The sequence below is a fragment of the Trachypithecus francoisi genome, unplaced genomic scaffold (genome assembly GCF_009764315.1).
Source record: "Trachypithecus francoisi isolate TF-2019V2 unplaced genomic scaffold, Tfra_2.0 Lachesis_group3, whole genome shotgun sequence".
Taxonomy (NCBI): Eukaryota; Metazoa; Chordata; class Mammalia; order Primates; family Cercopithecidae; genus Trachypithecus; species Trachypithecus francoisi.
Window position 1 is genome coordinate 26,011,053 of NW_022681468.1, and position 25,843 is coordinate 26,036,895.

The 25,843-nt window shown below is 38.8% G+C and overlaps 1 protein-coding gene across 2 annotated transcripts in view; it reads right to left on the bottom strand.

Moving 5' to 3' along the window:
- The window catches only part of TSHR (thyroid stimulating hormone receptor), a 171,947-nt gene that overhangs the window by 16,324 nt on the left and 129,780 nt on the right, over nt 1–25,843 (bottom strand). Inside the window, exons 6-9 of one of the 2 annotated variants that reach the window (XM_033187247.1) lie at nt 24,393–24,470; nt 22,631–22,699; nt 13,000–13,077; nt 12,515–12,845 (exon numbers count right to left, since the gene is read on the bottom strand). In XM_033187247.1, coding sequence (XP_033043138.1) covers nt 12,776–12,845; nt 13,000–13,077; nt 22,631–22,699; nt 24,393–24,470 — 295 coding nt within the window. In that variant the 3' untranslated portion in view covers nt 12,515–12,775. Of the gene's footprint in view, nt 1–12,514; nt 12,846–12,999; nt 13,078–22,630; nt 22,700–24,392; nt 24,471–25,843 lie in introns of those variants that run through there. The other variant, XM_033187246.1, reaches the window with a different exon arrangement.

Genomic DNA, 25,843 nt, shown 5'->3' on the forward strand with positions numbered 1-25,843 from the left:
TTGAGAGGGGATGGGATCTAGGGCCCCAGTGAAGGGGCCAGCCTTAAAAAGTGACTTAAAATACAGAAAAGAGGAGAAAGGATGTGGGTGTAGATGCAGGAAGATGGGTAGATGTGGTAGTGGGACATGAGGAGTTTTCTTTGGATTGATTTTATGCTCAGTGAAATGGAAATCAAGGTGATCAAGTGGACATGAGAATGAGGGAGAGGCCTAGAGAACTGAAGAGAGGGGAGACCATAGGACATGGTCATCCAACAGAGTGGGAGAGGGAATGGGGAAGTGGGATGTGATTGCTGTGCAGCAGGTAGAGCCTGCTTGGGGTGAGTGATTTAAGGTGAAACTACTTGCCAGGTTCAGCTGCAAAAGCCCAGGCCTGCAGCAGGTGGGTGGTTAGACCTAATCAGGGTTGGACTTGGTCAGAAGAGGCTGATGAGACAGAGAGGCAAGGTAGTTAGTTGGCTGCGTATACAAGTCAGTGTTTTTAATGATGGAACATGGCATTTAAGCTGCATAAGGAAAGAGCGAGGATATGAGGGAGGTGAGAGACAGTGAAATGTTAGTAACAGACTGTAGATCCTGGCAGAACCAAGAAATTGAAGGATTAATGTATTCTAAGGAAAGAGAAAGAGAGCAGGATGTTTAAGATTAAGGTTATGGAGGCTTTGTAGTCATTGGTCATGACAGGTCTAGTGAAGCCTGGAAGTACAGTGGAGGGCAGGCTTGTTGCGGGAGTGGAGCTCAGAAGTCAAGGTATAGGAAAGATAATCCATGTGGATATTGAAATAACTAAAGTTAGGACAGGAGCAGTGTTGGAGGAAAAAAATGGTGTATATAGGGTTAGGGACTATCCTCTGTTTCAGTCATCCCTATGGGTCTTGGAGCATATCCTCCATGGATGAAGGGGTACCACTGTAGGCAAATATCTAGAATGTCAGATGGTAATAAGCATCATGGGCAAAAATAAAACAGGGGAGTGGGATGAAGAGTGGTGGGCAGCTTGCAAACTTAAATAGGGCATTCAGGGAAGACCTCAATGAGAAACTTCGCCTTAAGCAAAGACATGTATCAGGCAAAGGAACCAGCTATGCATATCTGGGGAGAGGGTTCTCTGGCAGAGAAAACAACTAGTGCCCAACCCCTAAGGTGGGAACATGCCATGTATCCTATTCAGTGTGGCTGGGGTAGAACATTTTGGCAGTGTTGTTTTCCTAGGATTCATTCTCAGCAAAAATTCTTCTATGTTCTACCAGTTTTTATTAAGGTAAAAAGCCATTACTTAAATAAGTAACTTTAGCAAAGTTACTTTAGCAAGTAACTAAGTTTAGCAAAACCATGCTAAAGAAATATTTTATGAATTTATGAATTATTTTTAGAGAAGAAAAGCTACGCTAGTTTACTTTTGGGCCTGGCATAGATAGGAAACATTTACTCAGACTGAATCCCCTGATATAAAATGCATGACCATTTGAGGCCATTGTTCTAGACAGTGGCTGCCGGTGTTTTGGAGGACTTTTACGTAAAGTAAAAATCTTTCGGGGATGATGGTAGTTGCACTGTTAGTCAGTTGAAGAAGTACAAAGGTTTGTATGATTTTGAGGATCTTTGCACTAACTGCTTTATCCCTCTCCCACCAGCAGGCAGCCCACTAGTTGGGGACAGCTCTGCAAATAATTTCTCCAATAGTTATGAAAGAAACATTGCCAATACAGATTGCTGTGATTTAATGTATTAATTCTTTTTTCTCATAATAGTCGCTATGGCAGTAGGAGATGCTACTGATCAATAGATTAGGATTTTGGTGAAACCGAGCATCCTGAGTTGTCAATGTGAAAATTCCTAGGGCTGAAGCAGATCATTCCCTGTTCTTGTCAAGAAGTCAGCATGCACACCATTTTGGAAAGATCATTGCCTGCTCTCTCTCTTCAAATTCTTTCATGATTTTCCTCACAGCCCCTTTGCTGTGCCTCTGGAGATGTGGGCGTGTGACTTAGGAGGGATGACCTACTTCAGTTGCTCCCCCAACAACTCAGCTCCTTTGACATGGGTCTGGCTTGGTGCCCAAGCTAGGTAGTACAAGATGTCAGTTTGTCTTGTGTTTGCAACTCATTTCACAGTCAGTGAGCAGGGCAGCCTAGCGTGCAAGCCTCCCCTGGGTTTGCGTCTGAGGGAGGTTCCCTTCTCCAAGGGAGCTGCGCCAAGAGCTTCACTTGGTGAGCACAGAAAGAAAGTCAAGGAGCTCCAGGCTGATGAAGTATTTGGGGCTCAATTTCCCTCCCCTCAGAGGGAGATCCAGTCCCTGTCAAATCGCCGGGAAGTGCAGATTAGCAGTCCCAACTCAGTGGCTGTGACAGAGGTATCCAGGAATAATATAGTCAGGGCTGAGGTGAGTTGAGGGCCACAAACTTTAATCTGTTATGCAACTATTACTACTACTTCCACAGGGACCATCCTTACCTGCTGAGTCAGATTAGGTTGTCCATAATACGATTTCAAAACACCATTCCAACACTATCCTTTCGCCTGAATTATGTTATTTTTTTCCCTCTGAACACATCCCATATTTTCCTATAGACGTGGCTTTGTTTTCTCTCATAACTCTATCACTGTTGCAATTCTGCCCCTTACCTGAAGCCCATCTCAAATACTATCTCCTTTAATAAAGCTTTCGCTGATCACCCTAACTAGAAATGGCGCGTTCAGTCTCTAAATATCTCCTCTGGCTCCTTTTACATTAAACTTATGTTACAGTTACTTATTCACATTTCTCCTAAATTTGACTGTAACCTTTTCAAAGGAGAGGCTGTGTCTTATCCTTATAACTACTGGACCTCAATAGATGCTTAGTGAAATACCTGTGGAATAAGTGAGTAAGTGGACCATTTGCACTAGGGCTGGCAGAGAGCTGGTGGTCAGGACCAAAACTGATTTTATTTAGGTCAAAAATTTTATTCTGGAACACAATTGAATAATAAAAAGACAAAAATCCAATAAAAATGGGCGAAACATTTGAACAGAAACTGGGTAAAAGAAAATATACAAATAGCTGACAAGTGCCTGAAAAGATGCTCAACATCATTAATAGTAAGGAAAACATGAATTAAAACCACAATGAGAGACCCACTAGAATGGCTAGAATTTAAAAAAATGACAATTAAAAGCACTGGCCAGTATAAAATGCTCATACCTTGCTGGTGAGAAAAGAAAATGAGACAACCCTTATGGAAAGCAGCATAGCAGTGTTTCCTATAAAGTATACGTAAAGTCATGTAATAGAGATATACATCTATCCTGTTACCTGTCAATTACTACTAAATTTTTATATTAGAAACATAGCATGTCTATGGGAGGTAGAGTGAGGCATGAGGGAACTTTCTGGATGATGAAAATGTTCCCGGTCTTAACCAGGCTAGAGTAATACAGCTTTGTCAAAACGCATCAACCTGTACACTTAAAAAACTGTATATGCTATTGTATGCAAATACATATTGTATTTAAAATATGTTTGCTCGGGATCATCCTAGAAAATCATGTATTCACCTGTGTTCTTAGGCATGCAGGAAAGGACTCTGCCACAAATTTTCAGCCACCTAATAGTATTATCTTGTAAAGATCATGAAGAGTTTTAAAAAAAAGAAAGAAAAAGAAAAAAAAAAAACAAGAAATATGACAGTGCCATGACCCTTGAATTAATTTGATCAGCTAAAAACAAGAAAAGTTTATTTTTGAAGTTTATTTATGTTGATACCTGTAATGCAAACTCAAGGATATTATTACAGAGATTTCCTCTTCTTAGGAGGTACTTACTCAACAATATGCTAAATGCTATACTAAAGTGGGTTACGTAATTTAGAATTTAGAGAACTCTGATTATTGTGAAAGGCATTGCATTTCAGTGTGTTCTTTTCTTAGAGATTAAAAACACCAAGAGATTCTCTTTCAAAATAAGATAAAAAGAAAACAAGGTAATCAAAAATGGAAAGTATAAAAATGGAAAATGAGATTGCATATCTTGATTAAAAATCAATCAAAAAACATTATTATACTTCCAAACTAAATTTAAAAGTCTTTTTGAAAAACAGCAAATATTGGATAATAGATCTTCTGACTCTGGATATTGAACCTGTTTTAAATTAGATTATCTTTTGAGAAGTGACCTTGAAAAACGCTGATTGAGTGGGTAAGTTTGGTTTTATTTTTGTTGACCATTAGACATGACTGTATTCTCCCTCAAAAACCTTTATGAGGCAGAAATATATATGGCATCTGATTCTCTTTTCTTTAGATGGAGTTTAAGATTTTTCCAAGTTTGGCTTTTACAACAAATGACAATGAAATCATGGCTATTTGATATTTAGCTACAATGCATCCAATATTTATTGACCACTTTCTGTCTTCTGTTTTGAGGCAGGAAGGTTATAAAAAGTATAAGACACTGCTTATTTCCTCTGGAATCTTAAAGTCTAATTATGGAAAGAAGATATGTGGGAAAAAATAATGGAGATTTTGACAAAAGATGAAGACAAGAATTAAAGAGATGTCACACGTCCTTGCATGATTAGTTAACAAATTCATTTTCAGACAACAATTACACTTGGAAGTTCAGGAATGAGACTGGACTCTTCTTTGTTCATTTCTTACTTTTCTCCTGTTGACCTCTCACATGCTGACATCTCCATTGTCTTCTCTTCCTATGCTTTGTTTCTTTTTAAGTGTTAATTTTTTTTTTCTCAGACAGAGTCTTGCTCTGTCTCCCAGGCTACAGCGCAATGGTGCAATCTTGGCTCACTGCAACCTCCCCCTCCTGGGTTCAAGCGATTCTCGTGCCTCAGCCTCCCGAGCAGCTGGGATTACAGGTACCTGCCACTGCTCCCAGCTAATTTTTGTATTTTTCATTAGAGACAGGGTTTCACCATGTTGGCCAGGCTGGTCTTGAACTCCTGACCTCAGGTGATCCACCTGCCTCAGCCTCCCAAAGTGTTGGGATTACAGGCGTGGCCACCATGTGTGGCCTAACTTTTATTAAAATAATATATGGACCTATTTTTAAAAAGCAAATTATACTGGAAGCTTGATAATACAAGAGGCAGCCCTTCCCTGCAGTCTGGTGTCTGATGTCCCAGAAGTAACCCCTTTTAACTTCTGGTATTTCCTTCCATAAGTGTAAGTATTTCTTGATTTATTGGTTTTAGACTTTATCCACTGACTCTCTACTATAGAAGATGAGGATTTGGCTTTATCATCCCTCACCCCCACACATTTCCTCTCCTGACACACTCCTCTACTCTCCTGACATAGTTTTGTGACATATTTGGTTAAACTCATATTCAGTACTTTGGTTATTGCAACTTTGTATATTGTGCTTTCATTTCCTTTGTCATGTAACTGTTATATTTTTATTTTTAATTTTTTCATAAGATGTCCATCTGTCTCTCTTTTTTTGTGTGGCTTGGTTTGAACAAACCTCTTGCTAAGTTTTCTACATGCTCCAGTGTTCTTTAAAACATGTCTCAAGGCTCACGCCTGTAAACCCAGCACTTTGGGAGGCCTAGGCAGGCGGATCACCTGAGGCCGGGAGTTTGAGACCAGCCTGGCCAACATGGTGAAACCCCGTCTCTACTAAAAATATAAGAATTAGCCAGGTGTTGTGGTGGGCGCCTGTAATCCCAGCTACTTGGGAGGCTGAGGCAGGAGAATTGCTTGAACCTGGGAGGTGGAGGTTGCAGTGAGCGGAGATCACAGCATTGTATTCCAGCCTGGGTGACAAAGAGAGACTTCATCTCAAAAAAAAAAAAAAAGAAAGAAAAGAAAAGAAAACCTGTTTCAAATCAGTTTTTCACACAATGAATTCCATCAAATAATCTATCAACCCTTTTTTTTTTTTTTTTGGGGGGGGGACGGAGTCTTGCTCTGTCACGCAGGTTGGAGTGCAGTGGTGCTAACTCGGCTCACTTGCAGCCTCTGCCGCCTGGGTTCAAGCAATTCTCCTATCTCAGCCTCGCAAGTAGCTGGGACTACAGTCATGTGCCAACATGCCTGGCTAATTTTTGTATTTTTAGTAGAGACGGAGTTTCACCATGTTGGCCAGGCTGGTCTCAAACTCCCAACCTCAAGTGATCCGCCTGTCTCCATCTTCCAAAGTGTTATGATTACAGGCATGAGCCACCATGCCCAACCAACCCTCTTTTATTTCTAGAAGACCTTCCTCTTGGAGTTTTCATTCTTCAGCTCTGATGTAGATGTCATGTTCTCAAGACTCCTAGGACCTACCTTTGTGGTCAGCCTGGGATTTCTATTGGCTTCTTTCCTGTGTTGATCACTGTTTTAACAAAGTCCTCATTTTTCTCTTTCCTGGTTTGTGCTCCAAGAAAAGATGAATAGGAAATCAAGGTTTTGAGACTTTGCATGTGAGAAAATGTCTTTATTTTATCAATTATACTTGATTGGTAGTTTGGAAATGACTTTCCCTTCAGAATTCAAAAGCTGTATTCTATCTATGGTTTTCTTCAATGTCACCATTGAGAAAATTGATGACATTCCGATTCTCCAGCCTGCACAGGTCACATGATTTCTCTGTCTAGACACCTTTAATTTATTATTTTTATCCCATCGATTTCATGTGTTATGATGTACCTTCATGCCTCCCCACTTTTTTTTTCTGCCATATGGGTTCTCTGTGGGTCTTTTTATTCTGAAAATACATTTTCCTTATTAATGGGAAATCTGCTACACTGTTTTCTTTTTTAGTTTTTGTTTTTTCTTCCTAAAACTTTTGTTAGCTGGGTTGTGGACCTCCTGGCCTGAATTTGTAATTTTTGTATTTTTTCTTTCCTCTATTTCATTTTTTTTTTTTTTACCATCTTTACTGAGTGCTGTTTTTCCCTTTATCTTTAACAACTTCTGCTTACTTTTTTGGTTTTGGCTTTCATGTTTTTAATTTTCAAAGCTCTTTTATTATTTTCTGAATATTCCTGTATAAGGAATTATTTTGTGCATGTAAAACATTGTCTCTCTGAGGATATTTGTCATAACTTTTATGAAAGTTTTCTTCTGGTTCTTGCATTGTCTCTGTTCCTTCCAAGTTCCTTTTTCTGTTTATTCTAGTCCTTGTTTTTCATGTCACCACTTCTATTCAACATAGTACTGGAAGTTCTAGTTAGAACAATTAGGCAATACAAATAAAAGGCATCCAAATCCTAAAGAAAGAGGGAAAACTGTCTCTGAGTGCAGATGACATTATCTTATACAGAAAACCCTAAAGCCTCCACCAAAAAACTGTTGGAACTAAGAAATGAATTCAGTAAAGTTACCGGATACAAAGTCAACCTACAAAAATCAGTTGTGTTTCTATAAACAAATAATAAGCTATCAGAAAAAGAAATAAAGAAAACAATCCCATTTATAATGGCATCAAAACAAAACAAAAAATAGAAATAAATTTAAACCAAGGAGGTGAAATTTCTATACACCGAAAACTATAAGACATTGACGTTTTTCATGTCAATGGATTTCCTCAAAGGTCTGCTGGTTCTTCGATGTCTGTTTTTGTTTGTAAGGGAGGCCTATGGGAAGCTCTATGTGTGGAAGCTTATTGGCTGGTGGGCATTACTATGGTGACTTTAGGAGACTATCAGTGATTCTTTTTGTAGGTTTTTTTTTTTTTTTTTTTTTCTTTTCCTTGGGCCTGTCAGCTTCCTCAGTACTCTCATCTCTTACTTGGAGGGTATACATTCTGATGCCAATATTCTATGAGTTGAGTGGATAAGAGGTTGTTGTTCTTACATTTTAGAATGTAAATTTTCATATAATCCTGTTTTCAGAACAGTACCTGCCTTCTAACTCCAACTGTGCCTTTTCTCCTTGAGTCTTGGTGATGACATTTTAACAAAAAGAAAATTCTAGTCTTTCTCTGGGATGAGTAAGAAGTAGTGCTTGAGTGTGCAGAATGAGACCAACCAGCTTCAATGTCACCTATATTCTCATTTGCAGAATACTTAAGATTTAATTGATAAAATATTTCATAGATTTTGTGATTTGAATTAACTTGCATTTTATTAATTTCACCCATGCAAGTACTTAGCATGCAGCTCTCTCTTGGTTTTTGAAGACACTCATCACTTATATGATCACCTTTCCTACTCTTTGTCATTAAAAATACATGCTTTTTAATATATTTATATTTTCTCAGAAGTACTGTCATTTTAATGTTGTTTAAAAAAGGATCAGGGAAAATCACATTGGTGGGGAGAGTTCAGAAGTCTCAATTCTATTCATTTTTTGAGATTTCCTCTATACCTGTATCTCCTCATCACTAGCTATATTCCAAAGAGTCTCAAATATATCTCTAGCCCTGACCTCTGTTGTGACTTTTGAACCCCCATATATCACTGTCTGCTTGCATGCATCATGGGACCTCAAACTAACTTTCCCTATCTCAGGAAATGGTGATCTCATTCTCCTAACTGCTCAGTCAAAAATCGTTACAGTTCTCCTTGATTCCTTCCTTTCTCTCATCCACCATATTCAATCCATCAGCATGTCCTGTTGGCTTTACCTTAAAAAATACAGTAAGGATCAGATTATTTCTCATCATCTCCACTGCTACTGCCTTAGTGCAAGCTACTTTCATCTCATGCCTATATTATTTTGGCATATTCCTAAGTTGTCTTCTTGCTTCCATACTTGGTCCCCTACAGTTTATTTTCAACACAACAGCCGGCATGTTCCTGTGAAACTTTGAGTCACATTGTGACACACCTATGCTCAAAATGCTCCTATGGCTTTCCCTCTATCTAAAGAGCAAATCAAAAGACCTGATGATGGCCTCTAAGACCATCCGCAAGCTGCTCCTGAACTCTATCATCTTTTTGATCACAGCTTTTACTTTTTTCATCCCTGTTTACTTCACTCTGTTTGAGCAGCAATGGCCTCCTTGCTATTCCTCAGACGCGCCAGGTATATTCTCACCTGGGGGTCTTTGCACTTGTCTAAAATGCTTTTTTCAAATTGTCCCCAGGTTTGCCCCTTTGTTTCTTTCAGATAATTTCTGAATTGCCACCTTCTCGATGAGGCTTTTCGCTCACTGTTCTTTATCGTAGTGACCCTCCCCTATTGACAGCACCCAGTGAAGAATCCCAAGCTTAGCAAGTCCTCATCAGTAAATGCTTATTGTACATTTTCAAAGGTTAGCTAGGGAGAGTTTAACCAGATTGATGGGAATGGATAGGAATGAGGGGGAGCAAGGAGAGAATTCCAGCTGGGTGAATGGCCAAATAGGAACTAAGATATGAGACCCCAAACTTAGAAATCATTCACATTCTCATGATACTTGTGAGCAGATGATTTAACCAAAGGAGAAGATACAGAGGAGAAAAGAGCCAGGACCCAGGATGTAACCCCATTTTGAGGAATGATGCAGTGAGCTAAGGAGAGAAATGGGGAAGGAGTGATCAGAGAGGTTAGAACAGATCAGAATAATGAAGTGTCAAAGTTCAGGAAGAAGTGAAAATAATCATAATAATGTCTAACATTATTGAGGATATATTTAGTTCCTTTATTATCTTATTTAAACTTTATTAGTTTACTTTATCCTGTTTTGACGATGAGAAACATAAGACTTGGGTCTTACAGTTAGTAAGTGATGGGGCTAGGAGTCAACTCCAGGTATAACTCCTCATCTTTGTCACTTTCCACAACCTGGAATGCCACCAAGAGGCAGGGAAAGCATTTTCAGGCAGTTGCACAAATACTCTTAACTTAGTGGGAGAGTCTTGTAGAAAATCTTGCCGTAAATATAAAAAACAACCTCTAGGCAGTACAAGCAGATAGTTTGACCACTTCCAAAGAAGTAGAAATGGATACATTCGCTTGAGGACAACAGACTAAAATATCTTCAAAATATGATTGCTCTTTAAATGCTATAGTGTTTACAGAAGAGTGCTTTAATTATTTTTTGGGTACCATATTAATTTCACAAATATTTATTAAGCTCATACTGTGTTTTGGGCATTATAATATGAACCAGAATTGTAGAAATACAATTCTGCCTTCTAGGGCAGAATTAAAATGCCAACAGGTGCTCATCAGAAAGATAAGATTGTAGCAGGGTTTTCCAGACAGTAGGAAGAGTAAGAGTTTAGCATAACAGTATAAGTTGGTTGGAGAATTAAGGGAGCTAAGAGGTTCGATATGGATGGACCATTGGTCAGAGGCGTAAAGTAGTGTAAAAGACAAAGCTGAAGATTTTGGCAATGCCTTGCATACCACACCAAGACCTCTGTCCTAAGGGGAATGGGAGGCCAGTATTGGGTTTAAGATTCTACTTGCATGTGAACCCAAAGAGGTTTGGGGAGGGTGGATTTGAGAGGAACCAAGACTAAATAAAGGCAGGAGTCGGATTTGGAGATGCTAATCATCTAGACTACTGCTACTCAAAGTATGGTGCCCATTGGCCAATAGCTTCTCACCAATCCAAGGATAAGAAGCGTATGCTGGATGTAAGCCAGCTACTTCAATTAAACACATTTTTGAGTTTGGTTGACTTCATTTTCATGACAAGACTTTCTCCAAAAAAGAAGTTGTGCTTTGCTGTACATCGTGAACAGCTACTTATCTTGTAATGAACTCACTTCGAGTGGTTCTGGTCTACACTACTGGTCTTCAAATTCTTTCAATCTCACATATTAATAAGTGAAAAATATCTGAGTATGTACCACTGACATACGAATAGTCATGAACCCTATACACGTATTTTCGTAATACTATATTATATATACCATAACACACTAAACATACATTTTAAAATAATGCAATGAGGAGAAGTAATACATATTTTTAAAAGTTTCACAAAAGCAAAAGCAATGTTATCAAATATACTTCATTAGTTTTGAAAATTATCTTTAACCCTTTTGGCTGTGGCTGTTCAAAGTCTGCTTTTGGTTCAGCTTATTTTGATTTTGGTTTAAATGGCTGTCCTAGTTGAAAAAATTACCAAAGACGGGTATTTCACCAAGAATAGAGCAGACTTCACTGCATTTACTAAACTAAGATTCTCATTTTTCAATCTAATCCAGTAATTAAATACATGTTTTAATGAAATTTTATATTTTCTGATGTCAATCAGTTGTTTTTGCAAAGTGATCTGGAGGTGCTTCATTTTCACATTTTATACACATGGATTTTAAACCTATTACAACTCTGTATTACTTTGCTAGAGCTATGGTAACAAAATACCACAGATTGGCTGGTTTAAACAACAGAAATGTATTTTCTTACAGTTCTAGAGGCTGCAAGTCCAAGATCAAAATGTCAGCAAGTTTGGCTTCTCCTGAGGCCTCTCTCCCTGACTTGCAGATGGCCACCTTCTTGATGTGGCCTCACATGGCCTTTCCTCTGTGAGTGCCCATCCCTGGTGTCTCTCTGTGTATCCCAATCTCCTTGTCTTATGAGGCCACCTGTCAGATTGGATTAGGGCTCACCTAACATCCTCATTTTCATTTAATTACCTCTTTACAGACTCTATCTTCAAATACAGTCACATACTAAGATGCTAGAGGTTAAGGCTACAGCATTTGAACTTAGGAAGACAGAAACAATTTAGTTAATAACAAACTTAATTTGAAAGATTTAAAACAGGTTAAAATTCTATTTCTGATTTGAACCAAACAGAATTTTTATGGCATTGATCATTTTTTAATCAGGAAAATCATATAATATGTGAATGTTTCCAAATACCTGTTTCTAAAGTCTTTCTCTAAAGCATACATTTCTTTCAAAAAGCAATGACTTTTCTTATTACTTGGCGAAATAGTACCTTAATCTTGAAGAAGCTGATATAAAAATGTTATTGAAAAATATCTTCCAGGTAAAAAATTATTGACATGGACTTTATCACAGAAAAGGTTAATACATTTTTCTCCACTTGTCTTCTTGTAAAAAGAAAAATGCATAATGCTTTTAAGTACTTTGCTATGAATTAACAGTGAACCGCCAAGTAGCACAGCAGATTTTCAAGATCACTCTGACCTCTTATATGGACGGAGCCTATGTGTTAAGAGAACAGGACCTTAGACGCACTTACCTGGGTGCATTCAATCTGAAAGTGAAATAAAATTGTTAAAGGTAAAAGAGTGAAGGTACCCAGTGCTCAGGACTGTGGATCACTCACTCTTCTCTAGGAGGCTTCCACCCACTACCTGACACCTGAGGGACAGTGGCTATCTATAAATAAAAGATTAATAAAACTTAATTTGTTCTTATTTAAAAATAAGTATAAATAGAACCCCTAATATTTCCTCTCGCCCCTAACAGATTATCTTGTGCATCTCTAGGGTGCTGTGTTCCACTTTGGCAGGGACTAAAGTGGATGCTCAATGATGAGATTCTAAACTGAGGCAAAACCAAGGGAATGAGGAAGGTGGTGATGATACAGAGGCTTCAGGAAAGTAGAATCAATAGAACCTGATCACTGACCGGATGTGGGGGTGTAAATCAAAGGAAATGCACAAATAGGTATGTGTTCATGCAGTTTAAAAATGTTTTTATTCCATCTTTCCCCATAATTGTAAGTTCTTCCAGAGATGAGTCAAACTATCATTTATATTCTTCCTTCTTTGTGCCAGGCATTGTGCAATGTACATTCAGGTATATTTTCTCTGCAAAGACTAGAGTGCCTTCCATCTAGTTGTGGACCTTGCATTTCAAAATTTTTCAAACAGCAGCTGCTCCATGAACAGAGCCCCTGTGAGCATGAACGCCAAGGTGGCTGCCTTCTCAGCCATCAGGATGGCATACTGGAGCTTGGGGCCGTCTGAGTCTCAAAGGACAAGGACTTTCTTCCAAGAGGTAGCCTATACAGCCAGGAAAAAAGGGACTTGCAGAAGCCTTTACCCAAGACAGCAACATTCTCTACCCCGAACATAAGGTTCTCCCCTGATGTCTCCATCTATTCCAAAAAAGTAAAAAAAAAAAAGACTAAAATATTGTTTTGCATGTCTGACTCACAGCAAGCTTGGTCCACTGTATACTCCTCCAAATGCATCTTTGTCAATAACTGTCAGGTATTTGTTCTTGTTTAGGTAACTAGAGAGAGAGAGAGAAAGAGAGAGAGAGAGAGAGAGAATGAATTAGGTGATTTTAAGAAATCACACCAAATTAGTACAAATATCAGAATAAAATGTGACCATAGTATTGACTGATTTCAAGAATTTAGAAGATACTTTATCTTCTTCTGGGTTAAGCACTTAAAACATTCTAGGTTTCAATTGTATAAAGTTTATACACATTAATTATGGCAGAAGTTTTTGAAAATGAGCATGTTTATGATCTAATTTGCATACCTAAATTTCTTAAAAGTTGCTTTAATTCCCTATTTTCCAGGCCAGTGGCAATTGTATTTTTTAGTCCTTTTTAATGCCAATCCTCTTTAATACCAAATTTTGTTTCTTAGTATTAATTAGTATTCCCATTTAATTTAGAAGACTAGGCTTAAATCAGGAATGGAATGAAGATGGTGAGGGTGGTGAGTGATGCTGAGGATTGTCAGAGATTCAGATCTTTTCTTTGGGTAAGGGTGTCAGATTTAGCAAATAAAAATACAAGATGCCAGTTAAATTTGAGTTTCAGATAAACAATGAATAATTTTTTAGTAAAAATATTCCCCATGCAATTTAAAAAATATTTATATTAAAAGTTATCTGTTGTTGATCTGAAATTCAATTTTTACTGGGTGCCCTGTATTTGATCTGACAACCCAATAGTGCGTATGAGGAGTGTTTATGAGATTACTGTGTAATCTTCTTTGTGCCAGGTATAGCCCAAACTTGGCCTCTTCTGGTAGTGGCTGAACATCCAGTATCCAGGGCATTGTTAAGTGTGACACAGGGAGAGTCAATAAGTCTCAAATACATTCAGGGACCTGGCTAAGATGCTAAAGCAGCCAATCTGTGCCTTCCCAGTGGCTTGAGATTACTGTGTAATCTCATTGACCTTCCACGGAAGAGCTTTGATGGGCACATTGGCCTTGCCATTTTAAAAACACACCGGGCATTAGAGGGTAAAATAGTTTTGGAGCAATTTAAGTTACAAAGTGATTTTGAAATAAAATTCCCTCCAAATGGGTAAAAGTGTCCAAGGATTTTGAAACTGGCCGTTTCCCCATAACTTTATTACACAACAAAATTATCTAAAAAGAAGCATAGCACATATATATCCTTGTTACAAATGCTCCCAATTTATACATTTAGAATAACTCACAACATAACCTAGTCCACTTAAACATCAGCGAGTGGCCACCTGTTGATGCAAAGGAATACAGCAGAGACCCTTAGAAAGTCTGCTTAGATATGGCTAATGCTTCCATTATTCTGCTTCTGGGGTCTGCTCTTCATGGTGGAACATTTTTAAGGGTAATGGTTAATAATAATATTAAGCCTTCCGTCAGAAAGATTTCTTCTCCAGAGCCCTCACAGAGAAACTTCCCTCCTGGTTAACTGGACCCAGGCATGAGTCTTCATTGGAGCCATGGGAGGAAGAAGAGTTACCAGTCACCAGTGCTGAAAAAGTCTCTTCTTTCTGGGCAGGATGAGGGAATCACTAAATGATGCATAAGTGCTGGGACTCCACAAAATGACATGTCATAAATTGGTATATATTTTTGGGTCTTTCAATTTTCTTTTTCTTTTTTTTTTTTGAGATGGAGTCTCACTCTGTCGCCTAGTCTGGAATGCAGTGGCATGATCTCTGCTCACTACAATCTTCTGGGTTCAGGCGATTCTTCTGCTTCAGCCTCCTGAGTAACTGGGACTACAGGCACTTGCCACCACATCCAGCTAATTTTTGTACTTTTAGTAGATACAGGATTTCACCATGTTGGCCAGGCTGGTCTCGAACTCCTGACCTCAACTGATCTGCCTGACTCGGCCTCCCAAAGTGCTGGGATTACAGGCATGAGCCACCACGCCAGTCCAATTTTCTTCTTAAATGGAAATTGAGAACTACCTAATCTAAGGTACTCATTACCATTTTGCCTCCATAAACTCTTTATTTCTTTCACAGCATTATCACAATCCATAATTATTACCTTGTTTATTTACTTATTTACTTTATTGTTTGTGTCCCCAACCAGAATGAAAGTTCTATGTCTACCCAGTGCCAAGTTCACCATCTTTATAACTATTTGTTGGATGAATGTGTGAATGAGTAGAAAATAAATCAATATACTTTTTCATCAAGACAGTAAAATGGGCAGTGTTAAACTCTTAGGGTGACACAGATGATGGCTTTAAAGAAAAAATAATGAGGCCGGGCGCGGTGGCTCAAGCCTGTAATCCCAGCACTTTGGGAGGCCGAGGCGGGTGGATCACGAGGTCAGGAGATCGAGACCCTCCTGGCTAACACGGTGAAACCCCGTCTCTACTAAAAATAAAAAATAAAAAAACTAGCCGGGCGCGGTGGCGGGCGCCTGTAGTCCCAGCTACTCGGAGGCTGAGGCAGGGGAATGGCGGGAATCCGGGAGGCGGAGCTTGCAGTGAGCCAAGATCGCGCCACTGCACTCCAGCCTGGGCGACACAGCGAGACTCCGCTCTCAAAAAAAAAAATATAAATAAATAAATAAAAAATAAATAAATAATAATAATAATAATGAAGAGTGAAACAATAGAAGACTTGGCTTATGGTGTGGTGGCATTTGACCAACTGTTCTTCCTGAAGTAGTGATTTTTGAGGCATCTGGTTTACAAACACCTCAAGGGTATAGCCCAAACTTGGCCTCTTCTGGGCTGAAGACCCAGTATTCAGGGCATTGTTAAGTGTGACACAGGGAGAGTCAATAAGTCTCAAATACATTCAGAGACCTGACTAAGCAGCCAATCTGTGCCTGCCCAGTGGCTTCAATCACAGTCCTCACTTGATCATTGTTGGACTCTCCTTTAACCCACTATGTCCATGGAATTCCTTTGGTCAGTGACACCTGGTGTGGGCAAAATCCACCTTGGAAAAAAACAACAACTGCAGAGAAGATATTGAACAGCATGATTTTGTAAAAAGACAACTAAGTTCAGTACAAGGGCTGCATGGCTTGCATCCCTTTTTGTATTCTCTGGACAATGCAGCTTACAGATCACATTCTGTTCCCAGGCTGTTGAAAATCAAGTAAGAGCCGGTGAACTCATCTCAGTTTTTCCTCTTCATCTCTAACTGCTGCAAGTGAAATTCAGCTTGTTCTTTCTAATCATTAGAAATTATTGTAAAACTAAATTATTGCTTGTCCAATTCTGCAGTGTTTTCATGTGATATTTAATATGCTCCTGAGGATAAAGAGCCTGGTTGATAAGCATTGCAGTTTACCAGAAACTCTGCAGAAGACTTCAGACTGGAAAAGCCAGCCAGAGTCCAGGAGGGGAGGAGGAGGATGCCGAGGAGCCCCGGCCAAGCTGAACGGAGATGAACGGACACTTCCGGAGACTGTGCTCTCTAAAACCAGCATGGCTGTTTGGGTACTTTACCTCTTAGAGATAATTAGATGCTTAAAAGTGAAACCATCACTCTGCCTTCAGCAGATTTGAGGGCTGCCTCATTTAGCTTTTTAACCTTGCTTCAGCTTGCTGCTCTTGCCTTCCACCTGAAGTCAAGAGAGTGGGGAGGGAAAATACATATACAGAAGCCTTGATATCCAGGAAGAAAGTGCTTCCATCAACCTCATTTATCACATGACATTTCCTGGGATTATCAGTCTAGTTAAACTGATTCCTTGACCATGACTTACCTTGATTCTTCTGAAATCCACATCTGTACCCAGCTTGGATAAATCATTCACAAATCTTGGTAGGCTCTCTGGTTAGCCTACTCTAGACAGTGATTATTTTAGAGGGGAATGATAATAAAAACTACCCCTTGCAAGGAGAAGATGAACATAAAGTAGCTTTAAAGAGACTCAAAAGGCTTGTAGTAAGAGATGAAAGGAAATACTTTTTGAAAGTCAGGGTTTCTAAATATTTATACTGGAAAGGGCTTATGAGACAAGAACTGGTATTTCCTTTAAGAATAAGATAGACATGGCTACACTCTATGTGTTCAACAGATTTTCACTGCTTGGGGCTTATTCCTCTTTGAGAACCTGTTGGAAGAAATGAAGTTCTTCTGAGAAAAGAGATGTCAACTTTTCCATACAGGGAGTTAAGAAGCCCTGCCCTGATTTAAGACTGTGAATAGTTCACAGTTAGGGAAGACCAATGCAGTCAGGAAAATGAAGGTGGTGAGGAATCAGCTGAGGAAAATATTCAATTGACAAACTCAGTATTATGTATATTAAGTGTACAATATGTGTGTATATGTACACCCTTTTCTGTTGGACTCACTCTTGGCACATAGTGGCCATTCAATAAAGACTTGCTGGAGGAAGGAATGAAAGCCCGATTGTTGGGTGACTCCTAGAAAGAGGCACCCTCTACACCAGGTTTAGAAAGATGTGATCGATGCCGGAGAGAGGAGTGTGATGCCGTGGCAAGAGAATTTGCTATTGCTGCTGAACTTGGTTTTCTGGGGAGTTTTAGGATACATTTCAGCTCCAAGATGGGATTTCAGCCTGTGCCTCCACAGTCCCTTTAGGGGGAACTTGGGCTGGCCCCTGATTATGTTGTGATACTCTCATGGGAACACTTCTGTGGGGAACCATGTTTTCCTCCCACAGCGTTGGTAATTCAGAAAATTAAAGGGACCCCGTGCCTACCTCTCATGTTAGTTTAAAGAGAAGCTGGATTGCTCTATGGAAATCCTTTTGTAGCAGAAATCAGGACACCTGTTTGTAAGTATAACCCGTGAGAAAATACTCAAGCTTTGAATAGGCAGAGGGAAAAGTCAGCCTTAGAGTATATCCTGCAAGCTGTTCAAATACTTAACCCATGATAAATAATAGCCTTCTTAATCCTATAATCTTCTCTATCATTGTCTTTTCCCAGTGTGCCAAGATGTGGTATTTTACTTCGAATCACCTAATGCATGATGCTAATTAGTGCATTAATTGTGTTGACTCTGTTTATAATAATCAGTGTATTGGTGGGCTCTTAGCACGTCAAAATGGCATTTTTATTCCTGCCTAAATTTTTACTGTCAGATAGTAGCTAGTTTCTAGAGTTTGACGAAAGGAAATGTGATACAGGGAATCAGACGTTCTGTGAGAAGCAACATATCCTCATGCAGATTGTGTGGAAAGAGGATGCAAAAGTGATTCCAAACAATGAATGTGTGACTTAACTTGTGACCAAGTACAGTTCAACTTCTGTTGAGCAAGGGATGCTTGTATTATTATTAATTTCACCTCTGAGTGATGACAGCGTTCTTGGCACCATAGGAAGTCATAGGACAACGTGCTTTTACACATCTGCCATCATTTTCATGAAATCCTAACTAATTACTTGACTGCTGCTGCAGCATCAGCACTTGCACTCAATGTGGAATTTGTCCAACTTGGCTGTAATTGTATTATTCAGTTACATTTTAAAAAATGAGTGTAAATGAGATCAATCTGCTAATTTCAGTAAATTGTCATGAAGTGGAATGATGGGGGATGATTACTCTTTTGGATGACACATTGTTTAAATGAGAACCTAATGATATCTGGACAAACTTCTAGATAAATCACCAAATTGCTAACATGTCATGTGCAATCCTTGAACACTATTAAGATAATTATAGGAGATTGATGTGTTTGCCTCAGTTTAAAATCACAATTAGCACTGAGACCAAAAGCAATATCCCTATGTTAAAAACACAATGTGAATACTATTTTATTATTACTATGGAACCTTGACCTCTCTTTCTTTCACCTATAGCTCAATCCTTGTCTTCCTCCAGTCCCAGGGCTCCTTATCACAACCATCATTTTGATTTTACATTGGATTTACATGATACCTTTTACTGAAGTGCTTAAATCTAGGAAAGAATAAATTTCTATTGACTAGGAATCAGAAACTTAGGGTAGAATGATGGAGCCTTGTTTTATAACAGGGGCAGTTTCCAGCTTAGATTCAAAATACTGATTAAAAAAAATCTTTGTTTTCTATTATGATTGGATCTGTACTTTCTAATGACAAATATTTTAATCCAGATACTTTTTATCTTGATCCCACGCTTGCACTTTAACCTTTACCAGAAAATCAGAGAAACAGACTACATATTTTGCCACACAATAGTCATCCTCACTGAATGCTTTTATCCAGAGGTCTACAAACTATGACCTTTCAGTCAAATCCTGCCTTGTCCTTGTTTTGGTAAATAAAGTTTTATTGGAACATAACCATGCTCATTTGTTTATATGTTGTCTATGGCTGCTTTCACACTACAAAGGCAGACTTAAGTAGTACAACTAAGACCATATGTCCCATAAAGCCCCAAATATTTTCTTCCCAGAAAAAGTTTGCTGACCCCGATCTAGACTTTTAGAAACCAAGACACAAAAGATTCTTAACAAAGAAATAGTTTCCACATTTGTTAAACTCTTCCAAATAACTTTAATACTTAACATAAAAATGTCAAGAAAGTATTGTGAAATAGTACACTGATTTCTTTCCTGTGTTTCAAGAGATAGTTAGACAGTAAGTCATGGCACCAGTGAATTGAAAATCCATTGTCACTGACAGAATATCTCTGCTGTCAGCTAAGCCTCCCACAGAATCCATGATATGGTCTGAGGAGAAAGCTGGTGTGAAGGTACAGAGAGTCTCTATATATACAGCATATCCTCTAATAATATTGTCTCATTCACTATTGTTTAGTTTTTTGTTTTTTTTTTTTCCTTTGAGACAGAGTCTTGCTCTGTTGCCCAGGCTGGAGTGCAGTGGCACTATCTCCGCTCACTGCAATCTCCGCCTACTGGGTTCACGCCGTTCTCCTGCCTCAGCCTCCCGAGTAGCTGGGACTACAGACACCCACCAACATGCCTGGCTAATTTTTTGTATTTTAGTAGAGACTGGGTTTCTCCATGTTAGCCAGGATGGTCTCGATCTCCTGACTTTCTGATCCGCCCGCCTCAGCCTCCCAAAGTGCTGGGATTACAGGCGTGAGCCACTGCGCCCAGCCTGCTTACTTTTAATTAAAAAAAAAAATCCTTTCCAGACTGGGGCTACTGTTTGTGTGAAGTGTGCACACCTTCCCCATGTCTGTGTGGGTTTTCTCCAGGTATTCCAATTTCCTCCCACACCCCAAAGATGTGCATGTCAGGTTCCTTGGTGTGTCTAGATGATGACAGTCTGAGTGAGTGTGGCGGTGTGTGTGGTCGTGTCCCATGTTGGGGTGACGTCCTGTGGACCTTAAGGTCTGAATTTTATTCTTTATCTTTAATAAATGATAATGTTTGAGGGTCATATCTTCCAATGACTAAATATGGCAGGAAAAACAGGCAGATAATTTGAAGCATAGATTCTTATCTTGAGCTCCAAAATCTTTTGCTTGCGGAAAAATGAATGTTTTAGAAATAAATTACCCTATATCCCAGGTTTCAGGTTCTTTTTCTAATCCACCATTCTGGAAAGGCAGTTTTAGTTCAGGCAAGAGTCAGCTGAACACACTGAATTCAGGAGCCATATTAACAGCTCTGGTTTCCCTGGTTGAAGATTTCTTACTATCTCCTATCCCTACCCTTGCTAATATGAGTCTTTGTTGCCTTAATGCTAACTAAACTTTTGATGTACTCTTTGTCTAGAACTGTGACAGTCATCTGAAATCTTTAAACCCTAAGTACCTACAAACTATCTTCATTATTTTAAGAAGTCTCCATTCTCCATTCATAGAAAATTTGAATTTGAAGATCATCACCCTGAGAGTCATAGCTTTCTAGAATAGTTGAATCAAAGAGGAAAATATTTGGTGAAATTCATACAATATTAAAATCAAATACCACCTTTCCAGAATGCTGGATTAGGAAAAGAACTTGAAACCTGGAATACAGGGTAATTCATTTCTAAAACATTAATTTTAATAATGATTTAAAAAACGATGGGATAAATCTAGAAAAAAAATCTAGCTTGTATCTCCAAAGAAGGAAGGCAATGTTATTCAATATTTAGGCTTCAGTTATTTTCTATCTGAGATGTATATTTTGGACTGGGTACACTTCTCCCTAATGTACTTTGACCTTTGATATTACTGCCCTTGAGCTGACCCCACCAGAATGTATGCTCAGTGTGGGCAGGGAGCACATGGCTCCTGTTCATCTTTGTTTTCCCAGTGAATGGCACAGGGCCTGGTACATTCCAAGTGTCTAATAAATATGTTGAAAAGTAGATGAAAGATTGTAAGAAGTTAGTATCATAAAGTTAAGATGGAAGGAGGGTCTCTCCAATTCTGTAAATAAATTTGAGGGGGTATCACCTTACTCTATCGAGTCTTTTTAGACTTCACCTATAATTAATGTATTAAAAAAGATAATGGAAATGAACCATTATGACTCCACAACCAGACAATCGAGAGAATGGTACTGTAACTCCTCATTTCATGGAGACTGGTAGGAAGCACAAAAGCTGGCAAAGAGTGAGACTTCACTTCAACAGAACTCAGGGAGCCTTGCCTCCGTGTAATGAGTTCAAACATTTTTTTTACCATTTACCACTTAAAAATGAAATTGTTCCAGAACCTACCACCTAACCCCTAAACCAGAACATCAACCAAAATCACTTAATCTACATGCATGTTCTTCTCCATCCAGAGCCACTGTATAGGGTTAGACAGCTTATTGACCTCACCCTTGCTACTTAAAATGTGGTCTATGAACAGCAGTGTTGGCATCACCTGGGAGTTGGTTAGAAATACAGAATCCTGAGGCCAAATCCAAAGCTATGGAATCAGACTACGTATTTTGACAAGACCCCTCAGAGGGTCTGATGCCCAGGAAAGTTTGAGAAGCCCTGTACACAACAGATTTCAAGTCTCAAGTCCTTCAGATTTTGCAGGGATCACTTCTGGAATATAAAATTACTATGTATGAAATGTTTAAAGTGAAAAAAATAGAATTAAAAAAAGAATACATAACAAAACACTACCAAAAATGAGCATGTAAATTTGAAAAAAACAACAAACAGAAAAAGGTGAAATAGAAAAAATGTATCATTTGTAAAGAAATACTCAAAAAGTGTTATAAAACACATCAAACACAAAGTCTGTTGTTTGCTGTTTCAGCTGTTCCCAGAATTATTTATTTTTTGAAAAGGCAAAAGTTGGATATTATTTTTTAGCTATTTCTGAGTGAATCAAATATAAACTGACATCTTTCCCAAAAACATGTCAGAAAGGACTAAAAGAGAAATCACCTTATTTTCTGAACAGCTTTGAGCTTCATTAAAGATACCCTTTTACTTCATGTACATAATAGATGAACATTTACACACACACACACACACACACACACACACACACACACACACATCAGGGAGAAAAGCTTTGGAACTTACCATTGGAGCTAATGTAAGTGTCCACTAAAGTGGGCCCCTGCCAAGTTCCTTGACCTCATTTCCATATTAGTCACACTAACCCTGGGATGGAAGATGCTCTGGTAGAACCTATCTCTCAACAGAATTCTGCCCCATTGGATGGTTCTTCTTAGGGTAAGGAGAAGTGACAGTTTTCATGGCTACCCTTGACTTACACAGCATCCAGCTTTGTCCCATTGAAAGCATATCCTTGGATTGAAGTAAAGCCATTGTTGTACAGCTTCCTACAACCAACAGAGAGAAGAGAAATCAGTGACTGGTGAGCAGTGGTGCTGGCCTGTTTCTGGAGAGTTGGACTATATTTCTTTGGTGTCATAAATGTGCATAAAGGTGTTTCAGGTCCCACATATGTATCCCACGAGAAAATTTTCCAGTACGAGTTGTTGGAAACAAGATAATATTTCTCAGTGTAAATGCCCATTCTCCCGACTTAGCTCCTAGTATATTTAAGCTTTTTCTCAGAATCATATTTGCTTTGAGTAACAAACTTGTTACCATTAAAGATTTTAAAAGAATATTCCATATACATTCAGAAAAAGGGATTTGAGGTTACAGTTAACCAATATCAATAGTGGAGGAGCAACTGCAGTCTCTTAAGATAAACATTTTGAAAGACATTCATCTAAATGTGCATGTTTTTATTTTTTCATTAATATTTAAATGTTATTTCACCTTTGTATTTTATCCATCTTTTTATCCTCCGAGCTTATCATAGATTAAATATTTAAGGGTAATGGGCTGAATTAAATTAAACCTCATAGATGAATTTAAGAAAGTAGATAGACCACGTCCTCTTATGGATTTTTTTTCTTTTCTTTTTTTTTTTTGAGACAGGGTCTCTCACTCTGTCACCCAGGCTGGAGTACAGTGGCTCAATCACGGCTCCCTGCAGCCTTGAATCCCTCGGCTTAAGCCATTCTCCCACCTCAGCCTCTCAAATAGCTGGGACTACAGGCATGTGCCACCATGCCTGGCTAATTTTTGTATTTGTTGTAGAAATGAGGTTTCACCATGTTGCCCAGGCTAGTCTCGACTTTTCCCAGAAGTCAAGGCAACTTCACTGGGCCCAAATTGATAAACTAGGAATGGCTCAGAAAATAGCCCCTTAGAAGAACTCTGTGAAGGTTGGATCCATTTTTCTGGGGAGTAATTTCATCAGGTTTTATCTGATAAAGACCCCCACTCCAACTTTAGTGTGAGCAGAGAAATGAAACTGGGGTGACAATCCAGGCAAAAACTTCACCAGGCTTGAACTGGGGCAGTGGTCCTGAAAATAGAGAGGAGATCCTGCAGAGGTAGCTCTGACTCTACTTTGTGGCTTATACAATGAGAGAGGAATTTTCTACCAGCTTAGAGAATTAACTTATCCTTTATACCTCTATTAGATCTTCTCCTTTAGAACATTTTGTGAATATCCCTAATTAAGCATCTATTTTTGACCATCTAAAGGGCTTTGCCCCCATTCAAGCTCTGGAAAAATGCTGACCTATAGCAGCACTGTGCTTTCTATGTAATATTCCCTTACGGGAACTTAATAACAGTTTGTGATTACTGAGTAAAAGTGCGAGTGCAGAATTTTAAAGCCCTTAGTGGCACCACATTTTTTTAACTCAGTGATCTTGGTAAAATCACTTCAATTTGCTTAAACCCCAGTTCTTCTTCTGTAGAATGGGAATGCCAACCTGCAGGTACCAACCACTGCCCTAATGGAATCATCTTATCTTGTTACCTAAACTCTTTTGTAGTCTACAGAGTACCATCCCACAAGACAATACTCTTATTTAATTGTGTAAAACACTTTGTACTCTATAGAGTATATATGATAAGGCAGTACGGCTCTTGGATGGTCTGTAAACATATGAAAATGGCTCGAAATAGAATTTAGTTGATGGAGGGAGTAGAACTGGTAATACTCACAGTGTCAAGGTTTCATTGCATAGTCCCTGAAAAGCATTCACAGGGATTGACGTCATGTAAGGGTTGTCTGTAATTTCACTGTGAGAAGACAAAAACACTTAATGAAAAAATGTTTTCCTCCTGGAGCAGGAGTCTTGCTGCACATATACACTTAAATAAATAACAGGACACAATATAGCTTAATCTTATTTCTTTTTAAGTTTCACTGACCCTTCTTAACCACTGGTGGCTCAGAGGTCTGGTGAGGTGGTGAGAGCTGTCCTAGACAACATGCACCTGGAGCCCAAGTGTGGGGTAAGCGAGAGAGCTTTAGGTGTGGGTGGAGGTCCCTGACTTAATCCTCATCTCGAGGGAGGCAGATGGATTTCAGAGGCTTCACCTGAATCTGCAACACTTTGTCCACAAAAACTAGAGTTTTCTACATGCATGGACCTTTAAGAAGGTCAGGATAAAAGGATTAAATGATTTCATTTAATGAGTATTTCTAAAATGTCCTTCACTTGCCAAACTTCGCCAGGCTTCTGGAGAACCTTTCTACACCATCCTAGTTTCTGGAATATTGCTTACATTTTGAACTGAGCTCGTTTGCAGCAAAGAAGTATGATCAATTTTCTTTTCTAGCAAAACCCCAAGAGTTTGAAGCTTATCATTCTACCTTTTGCTGACTTTTTAATGCAAACATAACTTGTAATTCTCTCTGCCCTATGTGCTTTCATTCCTATACAATTAGTAAGACAATTGACCCTTGTCACCAGCTTTGAAAAAGGGCACATGGCTGCCAATCAAAGGTCACAGGCAGTAATTTGAGTAACCACTCCTGACTGTCCTTTGAGACACTGCTCAGGCAAACTCACTTGAGGTTTCTATTCCTCAGTTTCCTCATTCATAAATGGAAAAGCAATAACTTTGTTTTATACCTTTTAAGGTGACTGAGAGGAGCAAATGTCATGTGTGGGGAAAGTATTTAAAAAACTATTGAAACTATATGAAAAGTAAGGTATCATAGTTATCATAAAATATTCCTTCTATTCAACCATTCCCATTGGCAAAGAAACATTGCATAATTTCTTCCATTTAAAAACAAAAACACACACAAAAAATCTTTTCTCCTGACTCAATATCCTCCAATTACTGAGCTATTTTCTGCTCCTTTTAATAGTAAAACCTCTCAAAGGAGTTAATTATGGTAACTCTTTCTAATTCTCTCTACCCAAACCTCCCGTGAGCCCACTCCAACCAGCACTCCACTGGAACTGTTCTTGGCAGAGTCACCAACAACCCACATTGCTAAAGCCAGGGGTTATTTCTTAGTCCTTGCCTTACTTCATGCCAGTGTAGTCGCAGCTGATCACTGCTTACTCCTTGAAACAATTGCTTTACTTAGTTTCAACCAACCCTCATGACTGTATTCTAGTTCTTGTCAGTGACAAACAAAATATTGTCAAACATGG